This window comes from Sinocyclocheilus anshuiensis, unplaced genomic scaffold (genome assembly GCF_001515605.1).
Source record: "Sinocyclocheilus anshuiensis isolate Anshui unplaced genomic scaffold, SAMN03320099.WGS_v1.1 scaffold487, whole genome shotgun sequence".
Classification (NCBI taxonomy): domain Eukaryota; kingdom Metazoa; phylum Chordata; class Actinopteri; order Cypriniformes; family Cyprinidae; genus Sinocyclocheilus; species Sinocyclocheilus anshuiensis.
The window spans coordinates 100,489-125,150 of NW_015548240.1; the positions used below are offsets into that span (position 1 = coordinate 100,489).

The 24,662-nt window shown below is 36.3% G+C and overlaps 1 protein-coding gene across 2 annotated transcripts in view; it reads left to right on the top strand.

Moving 5' to 3' along the window:
- ppp2r5eb (protein phosphatase 2, regulatory subunit B', epsilon isoform b) overlaps positions 1 to 18,266 on the top strand; it is a 34,843-nt gene extending 16,577 nt beyond the window's left edge. The window contains exons 3-14 of one of the 2 annotated variants that reach the window (XM_016442263.1): positions 3,641 to 3,837; positions 5,032 to 5,133; positions 5,657 to 5,749; positions 5,867 to 5,997; positions 6,080 to 6,139; positions 6,886 to 6,994; positions 7,092 to 7,145; positions 7,229 to 7,279; positions 7,429 to 7,548; positions 7,784 to 7,911; positions 9,786 to 9,887; positions 10,020 to 11,191. In XM_016442263.1, coding sequence (XP_016297749.1) covers positions 3,641 to 3,837; positions 5,032 to 5,133; positions 5,657 to 5,749; positions 5,867 to 5,997; positions 6,080 to 6,139; positions 6,886 to 6,994; positions 7,092 to 7,145; positions 7,229 to 7,279; positions 7,429 to 7,548; positions 7,784 to 7,911; positions 9,786 to 9,887; positions 10,020 to 10,119 — 1,247 coding nt within the window. In that variant the 3' untranslated portion in view covers positions 10,120 to 11,191. Of the gene's footprint in view, positions 1 to 3,640; positions 3,838 to 5,031; positions 5,134 to 5,656; positions 5,750 to 5,866; positions 5,998 to 6,079; positions 6,140 to 6,885; positions 6,995 to 7,091; positions 7,146 to 7,228; positions 7,280 to 7,428; positions 7,549 to 7,783; positions 7,938 to 9,785; positions 9,888 to 10,019; positions 11,192 to 18,254 lie in introns of those variants that run through there. The other variant, XM_016442264.1, reaches the window with a different exon arrangement.
- Positions 18,267 to 24,662: the final 6,396 nt, after the last annotated feature.

The window sequence follows — 24,662 nt, forward strand, 5'->3', positions numbered from 1 at the left end:
ACCAATGCATGGCAAAAAAAAATCCCTGGACACAGGATTTTTTTTTTTTCTGCCATAGAGACATTTTGTTACACCTTTACTTAGTGATTATTTTGCCTTATGTCACATGTTATAGCTTTTTGATGAAGCTCTAATTGGTTTTCTTTTGGAAATATGTTTCAAATTCACACTGAATGCATTTATGACTGTAAAGCATGTCTGTGTGTGTCAAAATCGTGATGAAAATCGAAATCGCAAAATTGATCAAAGAAATCGCGATAGGTTTTTTTTTGTTCATATCACACAGCCCTAGCCATTACGTGAGGAAAATTTGAGCTTATTGTATTATCTGTGCATATCTACAACCAAGTCAACTTTTTTGTAACTCTGCATACATGAGATTTCATGCCTAAGTGAAAAAAGCCTTCTCTTTAGATTCAGGGAACTGTCTTTGCTTGTGTGTGTGTGTGTGTGTGTGTGTGTGTGTGTTTGCGTTAAATGCATACAGTACATTTCCTTCTCAGTCTCTGGCTCTGTGAAAGTCACCTGCTAGTTCCACCTGTCGGAACAACTCACGCACACACTCTTGCACATGCACTAAGTAATTGGACACAACTTTGTAACCAGTACTCTCTCTCTGTGCATTTAAAACCACACACAAACAGTTTCTTTAAAGTAATCCAAGACCACCATTCCATTGAAGTGGGGTTTTCCCCACCCAGGTTTGTGAAGCAGCACGAGGCACAAGCCATCACCATATATGAACGTGCCACTGCACCTTGGAGATCTGTTTCTCTTTAATGTCTCAGAAGACCTCGCTGCAGACCTTCTGTTTAGTTTATTATGCTTCAGATCTCTTATTAAAGCTTCTCTTAATACCTCAGAACCATGTGGACTGTTAAACTGACAGGAACACGAAATCAGTCTGGACACAAATGGAAAATAACCGCACGTGATTGAATCACCTGAGCCAAAATGACTGTCACTGTGAGTGTGTCTAACTTAAGCAATGGTATGGATGCCTTTTGTCTAGATGTTCATCTGCATGTTCTCTACTGTAGCAGTGTTGTTGTGTCTTGTATTCTGACCTTTTGGATGTTCATGTTTAAATGCAACTGGATAGTCATAGATTCATATGATGAGTTGGATTCCTTGGATGTTGTGATTCTGTATCTTTCCGTGAGGGTTGTGACCTGTAATACTGAATCACAGCGGTTTAGAATTGCAGCCTTGTGCGTCATTTGCAGAAGTAATTTGCTTTATTTATGTTAAAGACTTCATGATATCTAAATTGCAGAACTGCATTGAGAACTGAGACTGCTTCTTGCAGCCTGTACAGCATACAAATTTTATACAATTAGTATGTGAGTAGGCATTATGCAACAGTGTATGATTAAAACAGTTGTATGATACATTGACCTCCATTGCACTGCATGTTAAATTTAGTGATTTATGTCCAGTTATCATCTTATAATTAAAAATGTAGAATGCCTGGTCGATAAAACGGTATCGATATTTATCGACGGTACACCTTCTTCGGTAACGATATAAAACATGTTCGATATAGTGCACAATATAGGTATGTGCTATGAGTGACGCAGACAGCACACACAAACACGAACATGAGTGCTGTGCCTGCCTGTGATGAGGAGCTTGTGAGTAAAGAATGAATATTAGTTGAATTTAAAATAAACATTTGCATTTGAATGCAAAAATAGTACAATCCAATGTTAGATGTGCGTCAGGGAGCGTCATCAGTGGAGCACGAGATGCGGTGATGATGATGTAAGTGACGTTGTAGTTTAATGTTTTGTTAGTCTAGCCCACGAGACGCGCAGTTGCTGCATTATTCATTCAAAATATTAGAGAAATATAGAAGCTCAATGCGGGGAAGATCTTGATTAGGTTAAAACCGAAACCAAGCCATTCACACAACGCATATTCAGCGCATTTTCTAGACGGACAAATACGACTGCTGCACTCGCGTCTCACACAAGAGATGTAGACAGCCATGCAAAGTTAAAACAGTTTAAACTTTTAGAAAAACGTCGCACATTTTTGTGGAGGTTTTTCCTTTTCACTGCGTCTCATATGTTTTTAAAGGCAATCTGTGTGATGGGCGATTCGGCTGTTTGTATTAAGCAATGCATAAATACATGATGCTGTTTTGTTCATAATTGTTTATGCAATTTACGAAATTATATTTGATATATATGAGTTCATTTAGACGTAATGCACGTTTTTTTTTTATATAGACAGTTACTTCCTTGCGTTGACAATTTAATGTGCTGCATTATTTTGCTCATTGCGCCCTCCTGTGCCCTCGGGAGACAAGCCAAAAGTTTAACCTATTTAATCTGCATGTAAAACATTAGAAATTAGATATTTGTTTAATTTTTAAATTTTTTTTTTGACTGTTAAAATAAAAAAAATATTTGTTGTTTGTCTCAATAAATTGAGTTAATTTAAAAATACAGTGGTTAAATGTAAACATTTTTTTCTATTGCTCTGTTTTAAAAAAGGTTATAAAAAATGTCAATAATTATCGATAAGTGATTTTCATGTTCTGAGTAGTTTAAAACTACAATGTCTGGTTTCTAAAACTTTCACTCGTGAAAGTTTTCACTCGCCTTTAAAGGGTTAGTTCTCCCAAAAATGAAAGTTAGTCCATGTTTTACGCACCCTCAAGGCATCCTAGGTGTATATGACTTTCGTCTTTCAGACAAAAACATTATATTAAAAATTTTCCTTGCTCTTCCAAGCTTTATATTGGCAACAGTCCAAAAGTAGTCAAATAAAGCGCATCCATATTAAAATGTGCCTTGAGGGTGAGTAAAACATGGGCTAATTTTCATTTTTGGGTGAGCTAACCCTTTAATCTGATAATTTTTTCATGAAAAATCGTGACAATATTTTGTCCCAGCCCTAGTTCCAAAGTGATTGAAATTTATTTTTAAAGTGTATAATTTGCTAAGTTTGGTTGTGAATTTAAAACTGAACTGTGAAGAGTTGTTAAAACTAAGCTTTTTCTAAAAGTCCTTTGTCAAACCCCAGCTACCTGTTCAACAGGAGATACATCAACTCAGAAATTGCTCCTCAAACAATTTCATTGGGTGTTTTTATTGTCATTGCTATTATGATGGTGATTGTTTAAAGGCTATCTGTTAGGTGAACCAAATTAGTGGGTCCACAGCATAGATTTGCTTCTAAATCAGCGTTCTACCATCATGTATGCAGTTAAGTCAGCAAATTAGTTCTGAATTTGAACTCTGGGAAGTTTAGGTTTCTTGCCCTTTCCTGTGCTGCCCACTGATTAGTTTACATATCCAAGTCCTTTGCAGTTCTTGGATAATGGAAAACTGCCCGTTGTGACGTCTGATGACCTAGTGTGATCTTTACGTCCTCAAATCTTTCCTCTGTTTATTAAGCGAGATATGGGATCTTTTGTCTTGTTTGGCATGTGTTTACTGACTTTACACTCTTCTAAAATGAATCCCATTATTAGTTTTTCTCTCAGGCTGGTCAGATGGCGTTTGTATATATGGAAGTACACCCTGAACCTTCTACTTAAGTGCTATTGTGAACACACCCATCACAAAGTGAAGTTTCAGCAGGGCATTTTTGAGCTTTTTCTCAGATGTGTGTGTTTGTTTGTGCACAGACGTCTCTGCTCAGGAGCAGCCGGAGTTGTTCCTGAAGAAACTTCAGCAGTGTTGTGCTGTGTTTGATTTCATGGACACTCTGTCAGACCTGAAGATGAAAGAATACAAGCGCTCAACCCTCAATGAGCTCGTCGATTATGTCACAGTCAGCCGAGGATACCTCACAGAACAGGCCTACCCAGAGGTCGTCAAAATGGTGAGTGAAAACGCATATAGAGTCAACTAAATGTGGGCAGCACGATTCATACATTTTCTAAATGGTATAATGTGAATTTCTTTTTCAATAATCAGTGTAGCCTTTCAGAGTCAGACTTCTGACTAGCAACAGTAATATTGTGGAATATTATTACAATTAAAAAACGTTTGAATGTATTTTAAAAATGCAATTTTATTTCTGTGATGGCAAAGCTGAATTTTCAGCAGCCTGTACTCCAGTCTTCAGTGTCATAGGATCCTTCAGAAATCATTCTAATATGCTGATTTGCTGATCAAGAAGCATTTCTTATCAATTTTCTTTTTCTTCCTTCCTTCTTGGTGAATTTTTTTAAGGATTTTCCATGAACAAAGTTCAAAAGATTGTATTTATTTAATACAGAAATCTTCTGTAACATTATAAATGTCTTTAATGTCACTTTTTAAAAAATTTTTTTGAATACTTTATTTATAGGCATTTCTATTAACGGGAAAAAATCAAATAATAAAAATTGCTTTAATGTCACTTTTGATAAATTTAATGCATTCCTCCTAAATAAAAGTATTAATGTCTTTCACAAAAAAAAAATCTCAAACGTTGAACAGTAATGTAAATCTGAAATCAGTGATAGCACAGTAATAGACTGGCATGCAGCAGAATTAATTTATAGCTCATTCAGATGATTTTCTAGTGTCTGAAAATGGTTTTAAAGACTCATTCTTTTGTCAGAATTTTTTCATCTGTTCAAAAGCAGTAAATTAGGATTATTTTAAAGACAGTAAGTGCCTTGAAACACTGAATAGCTTTTTAAATTATGGTTGACTGATATGGTAGTATTTAATGATCAAGATGGCTAATATAATAAATTGCTGATATACCCAATGCAATTTAATAATTGCTAAAGAGACATACCAATACACAAAAGTGCTCAAATTAAATGAACATGCATTTTATGCAAAAATAAATCGAAAATAATGTTCACCTAAAACAGCTTACAAATACACATGCTCCAGCCAGGTTGAGTGATACATTACAAACCTGTGCACCCTGATTCCCAGAAGTTGCATAAAGTTGCATAAAATCTGATTAGAGCTTGAAATTTCAAGAAAGCTTGTCTTCAGACAGTCACTGAATGGTCTGTAATATTTGATTCAGCAATTTTTATGGTTAGATTACATCTTTTTTTTTTTTTTTCAGGTGTCCTATAATATATTCCGAACTCTTCCGCCTAGTGAAAGTAATGAGTTTGACCCAGAGGAGGATGAACCCACTCTAGAGGCCTCGTGGCCACATTTACAGGTGAGTGTGTGTGTGTGTGTATGCAGTAGAGGTTCTTGAGAATATTGTTGTGTACTCTGGTCCCTCTTTCCTTGTGTAGAGCTCCTGTCTGTTTTATTTGTTTCAGCATGTTTGTCTGTGTGTGTATTTTTGAGGGTTTGTACACACGCTCTGACCCTCTCTGTGTGTGTGTGTGTGTGTGTGTACTCACTGTATGCTTCCAGGACTCCTTTAGAAATGAGATGCATATCTCAAGGAGAATCTTCCTGGTAAAACGTCTTTTTTGTTTCGTTATTAATCCCTGCTTTCGTCTACTTCATCTAAAAAGAGTCCAATAATGAAAGCCACATTCCCAGACATGTGATCCTTGTCTTTTTTTCCCCCGACCTGTTATAATTGCAACGACCCCTGATGGCAGTAGCAGTGTGTCCTGTGACTGTGACCTCAACTGAACCATGACCTTTGACCTTTTACCTTTCTTTGCATGCATGCTGAGTTCAAAGAACTCCTCGAAATAATAACTCTCATTCTTTTCTCTTCTCAGCTGGTATATGAGTTCTTCATTCGTTTTTTGGAGAGCCAGGAGTTTCAACCCAGCATTGCCAAAAAGTACATAGACCAGAAATTTGTCTTACAGGTGAGGATGTTCTTTTAAAAATCCCCTCAATCCCTTCGTTTTTCACTAGTGTTTGTTTGCTCATCATCTTTTTTCCCCTTCTTTTTTGTGTGTTGTGCCCATCTGTTGTCCTGTCAGCTGCTGGAGTTGTTTGACAGCGAGGACCCACGGGAGAGAGATTACCTGAAGACAGTCTTACACAGAATCTACGGAAAATTCCTGGGACTAAGAGCTTTTATACGAAAACAAATTAATAATATTTTTCTACGGTGAGGGATATGACAGTTTACATAATATTTGCAAATGCACGAATAAAGCGAAAGCATTCATCGCTGTCTCTCTTGTTCTTAGTTTTGTTTATGAAACTGAGCACTTCAATGGAGTCGCAGAATTGTTGGAGATTTTGGGAAGGCTCGCAGCTGATTGTATTGGTTACGAGGTAAAAAAACATGGATGGAGCTTAACGGGAAAAACAGCAACTATATCTATTAGAATGTTCCACTAATTATGGTTTAGTGTTTGAATTTTTTTATTTTTCCTCAGAGTTGTGTAGACAATTAGCACTGTCATTGACATGACCAATGAAATCTTTAGAAATGGCTTCAGGACAGGGTTTGCGCTTGAGACAAAAAGTCACGCCATTCATACAGTTTGCTATTTAAATTATTTCAGTCACTTAACATAATTACATAATTGCAATTAACAGTTGGGATTTTCTTTTACATAAGATATGAGTTATTCTTGATCATCTAACCATTCTTAAAGAGAAGTTTCTTCTGAAAATAGTTTTTATTCACATTCTTGTTTTTGTGTGACAAGCATTAGTTTCCATACAGAAAAAGCATATAGTCTACAGGAGCTGTAAAGCGTAATAAAAATAGTATCAATATCCATACAATATTACAGATCTTGGCCAGATGAAAGCATTTTGTGAGCGGCAGACTGCAATTAAATTCACTGAAGATCATCCGCTGCAGCTTTTGACGTGCTTGCTTCTAAAAACTCAGAACTGGAGCTTATACCATAGTTTCCATGAAATATGATTATATTATCAGGAAGCCCCTGATGAGTTTTGCATTGTTCTGACTTTAGCAATGAATTCAAGGTTTAGCAATCCCAGAATGCTGTTCGTGAAAGTTGTGTTTGTCTCCTGTCAGCATCATCAATGGCTTCGCTCTGCCACTGAAGGCCGAGCACAAACAGTTTCTGGTGAAAGTTTTGATTCCTCTTCACACCGTCAGGAGCCTCTCACTTTTCCATGCACAGGTACTGCCCGTTTGTGTGAAAACATTCAGATGAGTCCTGTGTGTGTTCACTTCCTGCAGTGTTAATCCTGTCAGTGACATTACTGTTGTTTTTGCAGCTGGCATATTGTATTGTACAGTTCCTAGAGAAAGACCCTGCATTAACAGAACCAGTAAGTGCAGTTTTTCCACTAATCATCACTTTCCTTTTTGTCCATTTATTTCATCAGAGTCCTGTTTTTTCTCCCTCTAACAGGTTATCAGAGGTCTGCTGAAATTCTGGCCTAAAACCTGCAGTCAGAAAGAGGTGAGATAGATGCGGTCTCCTGAATAGAGCTAATTCACAGCATGAGGTTGATCAGTCATGATTTCAGGGCAGTGTTGATGACGCTTTAGGATGCATTCACTGATGTTCTATATACGCTTCTCTGATTGTCTGCATTGATGTGTGTGTAGGTCATGTTCCTAGGAGAGTTGGAAGAGATTCTGGATGTGATTGAGCCTACGCAGTTTGTGAAGATCCAGGAGCCTCTCTTCAAACAGATCTCCAGATGTGTCTCCAGCCCTCATTTTCAGGTCTGCACAAATCAACTCTAGTCCAAGACTTAATTAAACCGGTCCAATTGTAGTTATGCAGCCAGAATAAACAATTTTTAGTTTTTCTGAGTTTTGAAGGACAGGCCGATTCTCACCACAGTTTTGCATTTTAAAGGAAACAGCTTTTAAATGCATGCAGCAATTGACAATACAAATAAATTATGCATCCTATTATGAACTTAGAAAGTGTTCAAATTGTGTGTATGTGTTCCAGGTGGCTGAGAGAGCTCTGTACTACTGGAATAATGAGTACATCATGAGTCTGATTGAGGAGAACTCTAATGTGATTCTTCCTATAATGTTCACAAGTCTGTACCGGATCTCCAAAGAACACTGGAACCCGTGAGTCAAGCCTACACTCTTCTGATGTATTTAACAACACCACTGCAATCTCTGAGCCTATAAAATAGTTTAATAGGGCTTCTTTTGTCCCAATCACATTTATTGCTTTTTCTTTTATTTCCTATCTATCTCAGGACACTTATCTGTGAAGACAAATACAAATTTGATCAAATTTAATGTATAAATTAAAAATAATTCAATATACACTTTTGTACGGATCAGATTTGTTTATTTTAATGGAGTAGTTAATTTTATGTTAGTTTAACAGGTTTTATGTGTAAAACAGTGACTGTTCAGTCCAATTTATACACTATTGTTCAAATGTTTGGGGTCCGGTCTTTTTGTCTTTTAAGAATTTTTTTTTTTTTTATTATTCTGAGCGTACACACATGAAACGAGTACACAGAGAGTTGGCTCTTTAAAGGGTTACTCCACCCCAAAATGAAAATTTTGTCATTAATTACTCACCCTCATCTCATTCCCAACCCGTAATAACACAAATTAAGATATTTTTGATGCATTCTGAGAGCTCTCTGACCCTCCCATAGACAGCAATGTAAGTAACACGATCAACGTCCAGAAACGTAGCAAGGAGATCGGTAAAATAATCCATGTGACATCGGGTTCAACCATAAATTTTATGAAGCTACGAGAATACTTTTTGTATGCAAAGAATACAAAATAATGACTTTATTCAACAATTCGTCTCCTCTGCGTCACTGTAGCGCCATTTTGGAGAGTATCCACTGAACGTAAAAAGCGTATGCTGTTCTGTGTCAGCCGCACCACACGGATACGTTTTCTACATTTATTTAACTGTCAAATACACACAAGGTTATGTCAAAAACACAAAGTTTACAAACAGTTTATGTATGTGAAAGTAAACAGCTGGGAAAGAAATTGCATGTGTATCAGTAAATTAGATATGTGGACAGTTTCTCTTGGTCATGGCAACATCACACAAACCAGGCCTCCTCTTTATTTTTTTGCATTTGCCTTTGGCGGGAATAATTTAAATGAGGGATACTGTGATGTGTACATTTCTGGAAAAAAACTCAGGACAGCAGTCAGCGTTTGAGGGAGTTCATGTGCTTTGTTACTTTGCAGATCTTTTTCATGCACAAACACCAACATTACACATTAAAGGAAGTTGAAAATGTCAAATGGCATAATAAGACCCATTTAAATTGTAATAATTGATTTTTACTGTATTTGTGATCAGCCTTGGTGAGCATTAGCATTAAAAAACATCACTGACCTCAAACATTTGAACAGTAGTGTACTTTCACAGCCTCCATGTAAAGATTTAGTATATTTGTATTACAAAAATCATAATTGTCGATTATTCCCTTGAAATTGTAATTGTGATTTATTAATTACGATTATCACAATTTACATTGAATGATGTTTATACCATTGTTTGATGCAACTGCATGCCATATTTTTATATGAAAATAAGCAAGCTGAAAACACTAACTGAAAAACTTTGTGCTTTTCAATAGTATTAAGCCTCAAATGTCAAATATACATCGGATTGGTTTCTTCTTTAAATTATAAAAAAGTAAAAATGTGATTGGTATTATAATGTTATACTAAAATTAAAATAATGGGAAACCCCTTTAGATAGCATGTAGAAAGAAAAAAAAACGCATCTTAAGCAAGCAGAATAACATAAGTGGACTTTGAACGATTAATTGCCGCTTTGAATGATTACGTAATTGTGACATCCATAATTGTAATTGCGATTAGAAATTCGATTAATTGTGCAGCCCTAATTTGTATGTGATATACACAACAGCATTGTCCTCACTGTGCAGCATCATTTCCTGTCCAATCATGCTTAATTCTAATTCGTTTTCTTTTTCTGCTTTCAGGGCCATAGTAGCTTTAGTCTATAATGTTCTGAAGGCCTTCATGGAAATGAACAGCACTTTGTTTGATGAACTCACATCCACTTACAAGTCAGATCGTCAGAGGTGAGCTGTTTTTTTTTGTTGTATTCATTACTTTCGTGACACGAAGTTGTTTCACTTCTATGCTGCTTATGCATGCGGTGTTAAATATACCTCATATTTATTTGCTTTTTTGTTCATTCTGTCATTCCTCAGAGAGAAGAAAAAAGAGAAGGAGAGAGAGGAGCTGTGGAAGAGGTTGGAGGATCTGGAGTTAAAGAGAAGCCTCCAGAGTGACGGAATTATTCCCACTTAACGACGCGCCTCTCCCGGACCGCTTTTTCCCAACGCCTCCAACACGTGCTCGGAACGTTGGCCACATTTTTTTCCTTTCTGTATTTGTGCGACTTACTTTACCGTAGATTCACCTCGTCAGTCTCATTATTTCAAAAGCACTGTAAATAACTTTATTTTATCTTTTTTTCCCCCCTTAAAAATATTATGCAGAAAAAGAACGTGACTAGAAAAGGAAATAAAAAAATTAAAATAAGCAAAAAACAAGAGAAACCCGTACTGGAGGGGGAAGGACTTTGAACAGACAGTAGAACTGAAATGAATGACTGCTGTTAAGAAAATCAAACAAACAAACAGAGAATCTCATCCCACTGATCTGACATACCTCGGCCATCCTTACTGAACAACACCAGCCCAATTCTCTCTCTCTTTCCTCACCTGCCCCCTTCTCTATGTACCTTACTCTTCCTCGCTTTTTCTTTTCCTCTTTCTGTTTCTGAATTGGATCAACATTCGCCACCCGTGTGTCCTGAATATCTGAAAGCAGAGTAGTCTACCCTGGACCTTTGTTTATTCGTTAACATCTGGATAAACGCAGTGGGTCTGGATTGTAGACGTCTTGAGGAGACGTAACCAGCAAAGAAGAGGAAGTCATAAATACACACCAGCTCTTGTTTTCCCCCCTTTTCGTTCTTTTTCTGTCCAAATGTGCCACCCTGTACACTCGTTTGGACTCTAGCACCAGTCCGGTACTGGTACCAGTAAATGGGACACACACACACACACTTCGGAGCAGGTGTCCAGAATTCCAGCAGCAAAACCGGAGATGCTTGTCATGAGAAATCGAACTGCACGTGCACACACACATTCTGCATTCGAGTGTGTGAGGGAGTTTCTTACAGTGTTAAGTACCTGTATACTGTATCTGAATGCAGTACTTTGATACTCTGTATCTAGTAGAACCTTTAGCGTATTTTTATTTAGGAGAATCCAGTATATGATGAGGAAAGATTGAACACAACCTCTTGGGATTTGTTTTTTCTTTCTTCCTTGGGTTTCACTTCTAATTTGTTTTGGGTTTATTTTATTTTTTTGTCAGGAATAGTTTTTTTTTTTTTCTTCTGACCAAGTGGAATTAGTTCTCTCTTCCTTTTTTTTACTTAGTTGCTGATTTGGGGGGAGTGAGAGGGGGATTGTGGAGGACTGATGCTGTGGTAAACTTTGTCAGAATTGAACCTGTGCTTTAGAAAGCCCCAGAAATCAAACGATTACAAAAGTTAAAAAGGGTCGGATAAATACAAATGTTTAATTATTTTAAAAAAATAAAGAGATATTAAATTAAACCTGTTTTGTGATAAAGATGAAATGCACATTTGCCTTATTTGTGGCGTGTGTGAGCGGATGAAAGTGTATCTGTAGGAGAGGTATCTGTATTGGGCACCAAAGCCATGTGAAAACTTGGGCATTATTGCAGCTGAAAATCATGAAATGGTTCAGATTTGTTTTCTAAAGTACTAAAACTGAATAATTTTCATGGCCTTTGGTTCTGTTAATTGATCTATTCTTTTAAGTTTCAGTGAATCGGCTTCACAAACAACAATTGGTTCCCAAACTGAACTGAATCAGAATGGCAATCGCAACGAGTCTTACTAAGCATAACGAATGGCTTTTGTAAACCAGTTCTTATAATTAATTGTTCAAAAAGATTCAAGATTCATTGGTGAACTCGTTTGTTATCGGTTTGAATCAGTAAGAATGATTCGTTACTTACTTAACCAACAAGTAAGTTCAACTCAAACTGCTACTGTTTGGCAACCTTGACAATGAGTCATACTTCTCATCACAAACTGTCATGAATGACTCATGATCTGGTCTAATGAATTAATCAAAAACACTCATGAATTATTAGTGAACTCCTATTTGAATCAGTCTGAATAGTTCTTTACACACTCAACCACAAGTCAATTATTTGGTTAACTCCTGTGAGAACAGAACAATTTGTCATTACTCTTGTTTTTGTTTTTAGACGCCTGGCCACTATGAATACCATTTTGTTGCAAAATCTTTGTAACAGTTCTTCAAAAAGTTTTCTGCAGGGTAAAACACTGCATAGCTTGGATTTGGAATGACTAGAGGGTGAATAAATAAGAGTGTGTTCTTTTTCAGCTGACCTATTACTTTAAGTGTGATTGACTAATTGTTTATAGGACAATGTGTAGTTTGTGTGTGTGTAAATTCAGCCCTCTACTCGCAAGTACCAAATTCTTCCACAAGAGTGCAGCAGAACTCAACATTAAAAAAATTTCAAACCAGTTAACAATACTTTTGCTTTTGTGGAAAACATTGGGTGTGCATCTTAAACTCTACTCAACCTTTGCGCATGTAGTCTTTAGATGCAGGTCGATCTTGTTTTTCCTAATGGTTTGCATGTTAAAGTGTGAGCTTGCAGGATCTGGCAGGATTTTTCCCGAGGGGTTAAGGATTCAGAGCTGCTCTGAAATTGGCAGGTATATATGTACTTAAGACATATGCAGGCTTTATTCTTTCAGTTTGAGCATTAACCTGTCAGATCATACTTGGAGGGGGGAGGAAGGGGGATAGGAAGTAAGGGCATACTTGGGTGACTGCTTGCTTTAATTAACATCACCCTTGGAAACAAGAATAGCAGTACTTTTTTGAAAAAATAAATGTTCTTAAAGAGAGACTTCATCCAGAAATGAATGTTATTTCACCCTTATGTTGTCCCAAACCTGTGATTTCTTTCTGTGGATTTTTTTCTCTCCTCTAAAAGTCAAATTTCCTCCAGTGATTATAATGGTGGGTCTTCCAGTCATGGTCGGGGCACATCACCGCTAAGTTCAGAAGAATGCATTCCCTCTCTCCTTAACATCTGCATTGACCCACTAATGGACTCTTTTAAATGTTTAAGTAAACCAGTTTAAAATGCAGCAAAATCTTTGTCAGTCTTAATAATTGGGAGAAGGGGAGCTTCCAAGGTAACTCCTACTTTTACTCGTAACTCCTTTTCATTGATTATATCTCTGTTAAAGAAAAAAAGAAGTTTAAACCTCTCTGACTTTAGTTGATCTCCCAGCCTGAGCCTGTTTTCTGGTTTTAAACGGTTTTGGGCATGGTAACGGCATATTAACAAGCTATACTGTGAACAACAACTCAGTCTGGGAGACCAGTGTAAACCAGCTAAGACCATCAAGCCAGTTTAGACTGGATGAGAATGTGTGTTTTTTAGAATTTAAAAATACTCGTTCACTAAATTCAGTAATTTCTCACTACATTTAGTCACAGTCAATATGATGGATGAGTAAAATGATTGTCATGATTTATTTGTCATTGTATGAACTAGTTCATTTTTCCTCCATAGCCAGAAAAGTGCAGATTGCATACATTTTTCTGGTTTACTCAAATTCACTAGTTATGTAACCTTGGGCCATGGAGTGTTTTAGATCCTTATAGCAAAAGTTATCTGGGACTCGATTAAGGTCATTTTAAAATATTTACTAACCCTGAGAGCTGTCTAGAGCCCTGTGAATTTAAGAGACTATTCCGGAGGGAAAAAAAGATATAAAGAGTAACATGAGGTTGGCAAAGTCTTTCAGAATCTGAATCAGAAAATTATTTGCGTAGCTGATTAAGGAAGCATGTATTCCAAATAATATTGGTAATGTGTGTTTAAAGAGTGTATTGCTATTGGAATATTGATGCTTAGATTTTAAGGATCTTACAAATTAAATAAGACTTGCATGATTTGTTTTACTTTTGTTTTTTACATTTAATGTGTAATCAAACCCATGCATTTTAGGATCTTACTTTATATCCATGCACTTTAAATCTGGTTGAAAGTGATTTTAAAATTTAGGCCTGTGATAATTGGATTATATTCAGGTCACAAATGTCACACAGTTCTTGTTTCTCAAGTGTGAAATTGCCTTTTCTTATAAATTCACCCATTTTACAGTCTGTTTTTAGGTTTTATCCCAGTGATTGTGTAAGATGCGCCACAGTTAGTCTGTCATGGAGACTGGGACACCATCAAGAATGATCTCATATTCGGAACAATAACATACAGTTATTGCTTTTTTGAGTGTTTGCCTTATTTGAATGTCCTAAAGGTCAACAGAGTTTGCACCAAGAGAGCAACGTCCCTTCAGTGACTGATATTCCCAGGTAGGACATATTCTTGGTTCAGCATCTATTGATTATCCTAGAGTAACTTGTCAAACAAATAATAATAATCCACTAATGCTAAAATCTGATCGACACTACTTTTGTTTCAGGACCAATGTTGGAATATGTCCAAATTTATGGTAAAATCACAGTTTTGTCCCTTAACAGGTGAGTAAGGTTTTTTTTTGTTTTTGCTTTCTTCATTAAATTAATAGTTCACCCAAAACTATTTTTTTGCTGAAAATTTACTCACCCTCAGCCCATCCAAGATGTAGATGTTTCATTATGAGAATAGATTTGGTGAAATTTAGCATTACATCACTTTCTCACCAATGTATCCTGTGCAGTGAATGGGTGCCGTCAGAATGAGAGTCCAAACAACTGCTAAAAACATCAAAATAATTAATCCACACGATTCAAGTTCATCAATTAACATCTTGTGAAGCAAAAAGCTGAGTGTAAAAAAAAAAATCCATAATTTTATCTTTAAGCCATCACTTCTAACCAAAATCAGGTCCATAATCCATAATAATGCTTCCTCCAGTGAAAACGTCCATCCCCTTGTCAGTTCACACCAAAACTGTTTTGGACTGTTTTCCCCTTATAAACGACTTGATCGGTGCATATTTTTCTTCTGATTAAACAAGACGGCTTTTTACTAGAGGAAGCAATGTTTGAAGTTAAAAATGTCTTGATGGATTTGTTTATTACAAACATGTGGCTTTTCACGTCACATAACATTAAATAATGGCCTGGAGACCACCCCATCCCATGTCCTTTCTCAAATATACACCCTCTAAAGCAGAGCACGTTTCTCATTGGCTAGTTTTTTGGTTTGTTAAAGGGCTTGTTTCGCTGTTTTACAAATCTCGAAGAGATCATGTGCTGACACTAATGTCACTAGCAAAAATGCAGTGCAATCAGTGGAAACTGAAACTGTTTGGTTGCCAACATTCTTCAAAATATAATTTAGTGTGTGAAATGCATTAAGGTTTGGAATAGCATGAGGGTGACGACACACTATTTATTTTTGGGCGAATTATACCTTTAAGATATGACACCTGACTGTCAGGTACTATGTAACTTTTATATATAATATAGTTTATAGATCATTTTTAATGCTAAAACCGATCAAGTTCTTTCTCTCAGGTTGCCTCATGTTTCTCATGAGGGTCATGCTATTATAAAATGTTTGTTTCTGAATGAAATATGGTGATGTACACCGTGAGATCCACCCACTCTTGTTTCTAAAATAAAATACAACGCTAGCCCACACATATTCACGCTGTCTCTCTCTTTCTGTCTCTGTCTTTTTTTTTTCTTTTTTAACTGAGACTGTTTCTTGTCCCTCCTCTTTCTTTCATGTTTTATTTTATTTTTTCCTCTTTTATCCCTGCATGGCTCGCTTTCTGTTGTGATCAGTGGCAGAACAAAACCTTCAGTCAAATGATGATTTACAACACCGTTGTGATGTCATGTCGTGAAATAGCACTCTTTTTAACCTGATGAAACATTGCGTGACTAGTCTTGGAGAAAACTTGTGAATGCGCATCCGGTCGACAATCCCTAATTATCTGTCTTGTTATTGGCCGAAACCAAAGACGGTCTTCCTACTCTCTCCTGAGCTCATCTCCCCTTCATTAGACTTGTGCAATCTTCGTGGTGATGAGGATGTGTGTGGGGTTGTGATTTCTCCCAGGAAGAAACCTGGTAAAACATCATTCACTTTGGGGAAGGCATTTTAAACATTAGAAAATGCAACTCTGATAGAAGCTCCTGCACAACTGTGCTGGTCAAACCAAATATGAGGCCAAATCTGAACCACTGAAAATTAATTATGTTCTGGCTAATTTATCCATCTCCTAATTCTATATGTATGTAGTAAAAACAGTAATATTGTGAAATATTATTACTATTGGAAAAAATGGTAACCTTATTTTAAGGTGTCCTTGTTACATGTACTTACTATTATAATAACAATAAATTAAGCATAATTACATGCCAATAACTGTAAACCAAACCCTGATCATAACCCTAACCATATAGTAAGTACATGTAGTTAATTAATATTACTCAGTACTTAAATGTATAATTACACTGTAACAGGGACACTTTAAAGGGGTCATATGATGCGATTTCAATTGTTCCTTTCTCTTTGGACTGTTACAAGCTCTTGGTGCATAAAGAAGATCTGTAAAGTTGCAAAGACTAAAGTCTCAAATCCAAAGAGATATTCTTTATAAAAGTTAAGAGTCAACCACACCTACCTAAAACGGCTCGTTCTAACACGCCCCCACATGTCTATGTCACGATGTGGGAAGATTTGCATAATGCCGCCCAAATGTTCACGCAAAGAAAGAAGGCGTAACTTTGATTCTCGCTGTAGTATTTTTGCTGCAGCGAGAAATCAGTGGTTAAGTTGTATTTACAACACTGTTCCAGAACAGTTCAACCCAAATATTCAGATGTGTGCAGCGCATTTTATGGAGGACTGTTTCCTGAACCTGGTAGAGTAGACTACAATGCTGGCTGTTCTAACTCACAGACTGTAAGTACGTTTTTTATATATAAAGAATTTGCCACTGACGATTCAAATGCGAGTTTTGAGCAGTGTAGAGTAGCGCTTGTTTGTCATTTCTCCGATCACAAATGCAGACATGGTTTTATGTTTACGCGACAAGGCATCACAGTATGGTAGGGGCATGACCTTTCCGTCACACGCTTGAGGTATTCGGCCAATCACAACACACTGGATAGCTGTCCAATCAGATCAGCAATCACACCTTGCTTTTCAGACTGATGAGCTTTGTAAAAATCGACGCGTTTCAGAAAGGCGGGGCATAGAGGAGAAACAATAATGTACAGTATGTGGAAAATAATGTTTTTTTAACCTTAAACCGCATAAACACATTTCATCACTCCAAATACACAAAATAATGTTCATTTTAGCAACATCATCTGACCCCTTTAAAATAAAGTGTAACCGAAAAAAGTAATAATTGTAACATGATTCTTCAGAAATAATTTTTATATTCTGATTTGGTGCTTTTTTTCCATGCTTTTTGCGATCAAAACAGACCTGGACCCATTTTTGGGCACCAGTTGAACTGGTTAAACAGGTAGTTTGTTATATTCATAGGTTGTGATGGTCCCAGTCCATTCCTGTCTGTCACTGAAACGCTCACACAAGATTCTTAACTAAATAACACATCCTTGCATCATCTTCAGACCTTAGTGCTGAATTATGGCAGGTTACTTGACATGTTTATATTGGTTTATTATATGCATTATTAATGTGTTGCAATGAACTTGAGATCGAAGTCTCTCTCACTTTCTCCCATATAAACACATGCTGCTCTTCTATGTTCGCTTCTCCATCTCTCTCTCCATTAGTTTCTGAATATTTAATCAGTCTTAATGTCTTCTGAAGATGTTTAGTGAGCTGGATCTAAAACTCTCTGACATATCAAAGTGTTTCAGTGGAGTTAAAATGCACCAGTGCCATGGTGCCATGAGACATTTTGACACAGACATTTGGAGATTGAATGGATTATACTGATTAAGAGCACTGTTTTATCCTTGTCTTGATTTTACTGATGTAACTATAATTGTTGAAGAGACAGGACTTCAGAAAGATACAAAATCCCAATTATTAAATGAATAGTTCTGGTTCTGGATACTTAGCAGTCGACACAGCTTTCCAGCTGTGCTATAATATAGTACACAATATCTGATGCAAAGCAAACAAAAAAACACTATTCTGCTAATTTTGTGTAGATAGACTTTTGACAGACTTTTGACAGAAGAAAGAAAATACAGGATGGGACTACCTGGGGGTGAGTAAATGAGTAAGAACAAAAAAAATCGACTGAACTATCTCTTTAATAACACTGCATGAACACAAACAGAAGATAAACCATGGCTTGTCACTGAAATGTTAAATATGAACTGTTTATTTTCTGTTTCCTGTGGCAGCATTATAGGCAGCTGCTACAGTATTATCATCACCTGTGCATTCTGGCTGTCTGATGGGGAACTGTATCTCTTCTCTTCCTCACACTTGGACTATAATGAGCCGAATAACAGTAAAAAATGATTTGAACTGCTGAACTTCTGTGCCTGTGAGGTTGGATCATTGTAATTAGGGAGCATTTGAGACAATTAAACACATTTCAGCCCTGGATACTGCAGGAGTGTTTTAACTAATTTAATGAGGGCCTGACAGAATGTCAATGAGTCACATCGCATCAAGATCCCTTTCTCTCATGAGCTCTACTTCCTCTTTCTCTTTCTCTTTCTCTCTCTCTCACTCTCTTTTTGCCCATCTTTACGGTGGTGCATTAGGCTATACTCCATATAAGTGTAGCTATATAGTAGTACTAGCTAGGCAACAAGTAGCGACGTTACTAAATATATTTTTCATTAGCTCGACAGTTGCTCAATTTTTCTCAGTGCTCAAAAAGGATGTGTGTGGGGTTGTGATTTCACCCAGGAAGAAACCTGGTAAAACATCATTCACTTTGGGGAAGGCATTTTAAACATTAGAAAATGCAAATCTGATAGAAGCTCCTGCACAACTGTGCTGGTCAAACCAAATATGAGGCCAAATGTGAACCACTGAAAATTAATTATGTTCTGGCTAATTTATCCATCTCCTACTTCTATATGTATGTAGTAAAAACAGTAATATTGTGAAATATTATTACTATTGGAAAAAATGGTAACACTTTATTTTACGGTGTCCTTGTTACGTGTACTTACTATTATAATAACAATAAATTAAGCATAATTACATGCCAATAACTGTAAACCAAACCCTGATCATAACCCTAACCATATAGTAAGTACATGTAGTTAATTAATATTACTCAGTACTTAAATGTATAATTACACTGTAACAGGGACACCAAGGCGCTGTGTGTTTCTTTGTGAAAGCAAAACTACTTTGTACTAACTGAAATATAGCCTATATAACATTACACTATGAATCAAAAGTTTTGAGTTAAATGTTGTTCTTTTGAGCTTTTTATTCATCAAATATTCCTGAAAAAAATTAATTAATATAAAAAAAATGAATTTTAAGGATCATGTGACAACTGGAGTAATGGTTGCTGAAAATTCAGCTTTGCCATCAAAATTTTATAATACATTAAAAAGAACAAAAAAAAGTTACTGCTTTTACTGTATTTTTGATCAAATAAAGACGGCCTTGGTAAGAAGATTTCTTTTAAGAACATTAAAAAAAAAAATCTTACCAACTCCAAACATTTGAAAAGTAGTGTATATGTAGATCGTCTTGAAGTTGAACTACTGTAAATTATAAATAGCTTCATTCAATGGTTCTTGTCATTGATGTAGTGCATATTCTTTCTGCTTATAGTGCTAATGAACATATTGTTTTTATATTTCCAGGAGAGCTCTTGCAAAAGGGACTTGTTCTCAAATGTGTATATGGCTCTGAATCTGAGAACGTGGACAGAAATCGTGGGCAGAGCTGTAATTAGCCCGAGCATGAAGACAAAAGAGATCAGGTTTGTGCTCGACATCACCGACAGCAGCACGACGTGTATTTATCTGAGTGCGTACAAACCGATTCATGGACCCTGTGACTTCAGGGGACAAATATTACAACTTAGTATAGGAGTATGGCGTCCAATCTTATTGGTTCCAGGAAGACTATTGCTTTGAGTGACAGCACTTACACCAGGTGAAGCCAGTTCTGGGACATACTGCTGTTGATGATGTGCTTAAATATAGAGGCATACCTAAATCTGAAGTTTAACACGCATTAAAAGACAAATTTGAATCGTGCTGTGAAAAGCCATGCTGCTGCATTTGGAAATCTTCACTTCTTCTCTTTGATTGCTACCTGTTATTTCTCATTTCATTCCCTGCTGGGAATAGGCCAGTAGCCTATGTCTGTCAGTTTCAGATGCTGGAGTTGTGCTGTGGTTCACTCGAGCCGTGTTTTGTGAACTGTACTGGCCACACGTTTGATTGTTAGTGAACCATGAGGCAAACTTCTCACCTGACCACTCTGATGAAGGAAGAAAACCTATCTGAAAGAAGAACGTTTATATCTGTTTTATTAGCACTCAGGGTTACACAATATGTCCATATTTGGAACTGTTATTGTTTTGAAAATCCAATTTGAATTCAAGCTGTTACTAAATTTTTTTTTTAATCACAGTGTACTAAGATGGAACTTGCTTCTCCTCTTAAATGTCTCCTTTTCAGCTAACGTTGCCTGAGTCGAAATACTGCGAATATTGTGCAGTATTTAAATTTGTAATTAATTAATTTTTAATCAAAATGTACCCAGATGGAGCTTGCTCCACCTGTTAATTGTCTCCTGTTCAGCTGACAGACTTGGGCCGTATGGGTTGTAGGTTGTACCAACAGCGAATGCTACTGTTGTAAATAATGCAGCTTTTCTACACTCCTGCAGTAGTTAAATTCTTTTTTTTTTTTTTTTTAAATATACCAAAATAGAATTTGCTCCTCCTCTTAAATGTCTCCTTTTCAGCTAACATTGCCTGGGCCACATGGGTTATTCCTAATGTTAACCAACAGCGAATGCTACGGCAGTTTTTTTTCTTTTTTTTTTATATCGTGCAATATTTAATGATGAAGCATGTAATTTCTGTGTCACTGGTGGCAACAAACAGATCTGCAAAATTAATGCCAACAAGTTTCAAACTCCCTCATTGTCCATTATTCAGAAACAGTAGTTTTGTACTAAACTCACACTATTAGTTCTGCTCGAATAGTAGTTTGGTTCTGCAACATAGATAAAGGTAATAAAGATTAAGGATATCAAAGTGAATAACAATGTATTTGAAAAAGAAATTATACAGTGTTAATCTTTAGCCTCTATGTGGTTTAAAAGTTGGTAGTCCTTCACAAATTCACTGCAAACTCACATTCATGTTTTGTTCCATTCTGGTATGGGACGCCTACTTTTCATTTTCTAATCAAATCCTGATGGATAAAATCAAGTCCCACCCTACATATTTTTTCGTTGAATATCCAATTTTGCTTTGAAGTATGTCACAATACAGAAGTAAAATGGGTATGTTGACTCTAATATATCTAGCTCACTTAATGGAAAGGCCATTACTGTAATTCAGCCCTCTAAGGGAAGTCTGGCAATGCTACAGAGACCGCTAATGGTGTAACGACAAAGGAAAATCTATGTCTGTGAAGTTATCATTCGTTCTCTGACCCTGTCACAGTTGCTTAGGGCTTTCAGATTCAGAAGTTACTGACTTATCGACAGGATATTTTTAGTGAGGTTCAAACGGATTCTTATTAGGAAGAACCTTTGATATCTGACTGTATATGGGCATCACAGAGAGAAAGAGGGAGACAAAAAAAAAGACTGAGATATGCTTACGGGCTAATTAACAGTCACAATGGATGCCGAGAAATGAAGACTTGCCAGGGTCTTTGTGTGTGTGTGTGTGTGTGTGAGAGAGTGTGAGTGAGATTGAGAGATTAAGCAAACATGTGAGTGAATACAGTAGAGAGTGTGTGTATATGACTTTGTGTAATTAAATGTGTGTATATCTGCAATCACACAGCGTGTCGCCGTCTCTGGAGGTAGAGTGAGGTCACAACGCTGTGATCTGTGTCTGTGACATTTACAGTGAAACTTGAATTATTAAACATCTGGGAATATATCGATCACTTGAGGTTCATGCTGTCAAGCCTAAACTGTGTTACTCATTAAAGAACCAACAGAGCTGTAATAATCAGATAATGTCTTGAGGAATGAGTTTTGGCCTCCTTTAAAGTTCCCAACTGGGATGATTGTATGTCCTTGCGCTTCACCACTCCCCACCCCAGTCTTTCATCCCTGTTTCTTATGTGTTTGTTTTATTTCTGTCTCTGTCATTAATATCTGTACTTTATGTCTCACATGATGTTCTAACTGCAAAGACAAAGTGTGCGACCGGCTGGTGAGTGTGAGTGATTGAATAAATGTTGACGGCTCTCAGAGTTCTTGAACCTTCTCCTGTGCATTCTGTTCTTTGCTGTGCAGTATATTAGGATATGAACTTGGTGAATTTGTCACAGTCTCTCGATAACATATCCAGACCATTTTTCTCGCCGAAATCAGTGGGGGGAAATAGAAATTATATTTAGCATGATAAAAATAAAACATTCATTTGGACTATAACATTTTATGAATTGTGCCATGTTTTTCATGAAAATGAAGCAAATTTAGGGCCTCAACTGCTATTTCTATTACATTTATATATTATACATATTATAACTTTTTTCATTAATATAATCAGTCTGTCTGGACAACATGATTTCCAGTATTCCAGTACTGAATTAATATTAATATAATATATAATTAATATGCTTAAGTGGCACGAAAACCGTTAAAAATGCAAAAAATCTTAATGGTCCTAAAATAGACTTAATTTTCTTTATACAAATATAATCTATATTTAGCATAAAGAAAATAAACTCTGCTTTTGAACCATTAAAATGTTTGCAGTATGACATTCTTTTCATTCAAATTTAGGGCCCCAGCTGGTATTACTGTAATGCATCTTTACATTTAATATAATTGTAAATCATGTTTTTGCAAATTTTTGTGTACAAGCTTTTTTAAAACTAGATTTGTATATTTAATAATATACAAATATTATACATTTATTACAATAAAAAAATAAATGTTTGCGTACAACATATTAATTCTTATTTCTTTCTTTTTTATAAAAGCAAAACATGAGCCTGGACATGTTTTTGTGAGATTTCCCCTAATAACATGCTGTTATGTTGCTCATGTAACCATATAAGTGCCCTATTCACCAGAATGTCAGAAAAGGAGGTTTTGCATGTGCTTCTGCGTGTAGGCAGGAAACCCTGTGGTTTGGTAATTGACCTGGGCATCTTTACGAGTTAAAAAACTGCAATTAGCCTGGTGACTGCTGTTGCACCCCTGCAGTGCCAAAGTGTGGATTATGCAATGCCAAACTACACCGTCCCCATTTCTGATCAGTCTTGTATCTGAGATATTACTATCATGTTACTATTAGACCTCAAAGCTGATTGCTTTTAACAGATTGCTTTTTTTTTTTAAACTAAATATGTTGAATATGTTGATGTAGACTCACTCAGTATGAATCTCTTCTTTGTCACTCCATTCATCATGTCTTTTGTTGGCAGGTGGCTGAGGGCAGAACAGGTGTTTCTGTGAGGGACCCATCAGAGCGAGAGCCTTCAGTGATTAAAGCTTCATAGAAAGTAAAGGGCAGGCACAAGCTGACAGCACTGAAGCAGATATGTGGGGTCTTAAAGGGGTCATATGATGCGATTTCAATTTTTCCTTTCTCTTTGGAGTGTTACAAGCTCTTGGTGCATAAAGAAGACTCTATCCAGATTTTGGTGGATTTTTGTGCATGCTGTCATCTGTTGCGTAAACCTGTGTACAAATGGATCTTAACATGGCTGTTTTTTAAGGAAAGTACAACTAGGAACATTGTCCTGCATAGGCCTTGGGACAAGGATCTAAATATTCAAGCATTCAGGGGACCAAAGGTAAAGGTTTATTCATTAAATAAATGGTAATTTAATCCCACTGAATATTGCTGAATAACCTGCTCTACTATATGTTCCTTTTGCTTTCCGTTAAAATCAAATCTACATTAACTGTCAATAAGTTTCATTTTGGACATGCTGTGCTATAATTACATCTCTTTATATTTAATCTGTAAAACTTCTAAATGTATTTTTTTTCTATAAAGGTGAGACTGGGGCAAGATGTCCCACTTTATTCCAATAATTATTTCTCAAGGTAAGTTTATTTTTTAAAGTGTCTAAATGTTTTTTATATAAACACTAACCTGAAAACCTTGGCTATTAAAAAATGCCATTGAATATTTCAACCATTATTTGAGCCATGTTTTCACAATGGGAAACTGTGAACTGTCTTAAAACACTTGTGAAACAAAACAATTTATGAATTAGCACAAATGTAAAGGGTAAAATATATAAATGGTGAATGAATGAACCCCTATAAAATGTGACAACTTGCCTTGACCAGACATAGGCTAATTTTGTCCTTTGAATACAGATAAGTGAATACAGATTTTTTTCAATAGTCGACTCTCTTAAAGGGGTCATATGATGTTGCTAAAAAGAACATTATTTGGTGTAATGAAATGTGTTTATGTGGTTTAAGGTAAAAAAAAACACATTATTTTCCACATACTGTACATCATTGTTTCTCCTCTATGCCCCGCCTTTCTGAAACGCGTCGATTTTTACAAAGCTCATCGGTCTGAAAAGCGAGGTGTGCTCTGATTGGCCAGCTATCCAGTGCATTGTGATTGGCCGAATACCTCAAGCGTGCGACGGAAATGTTAT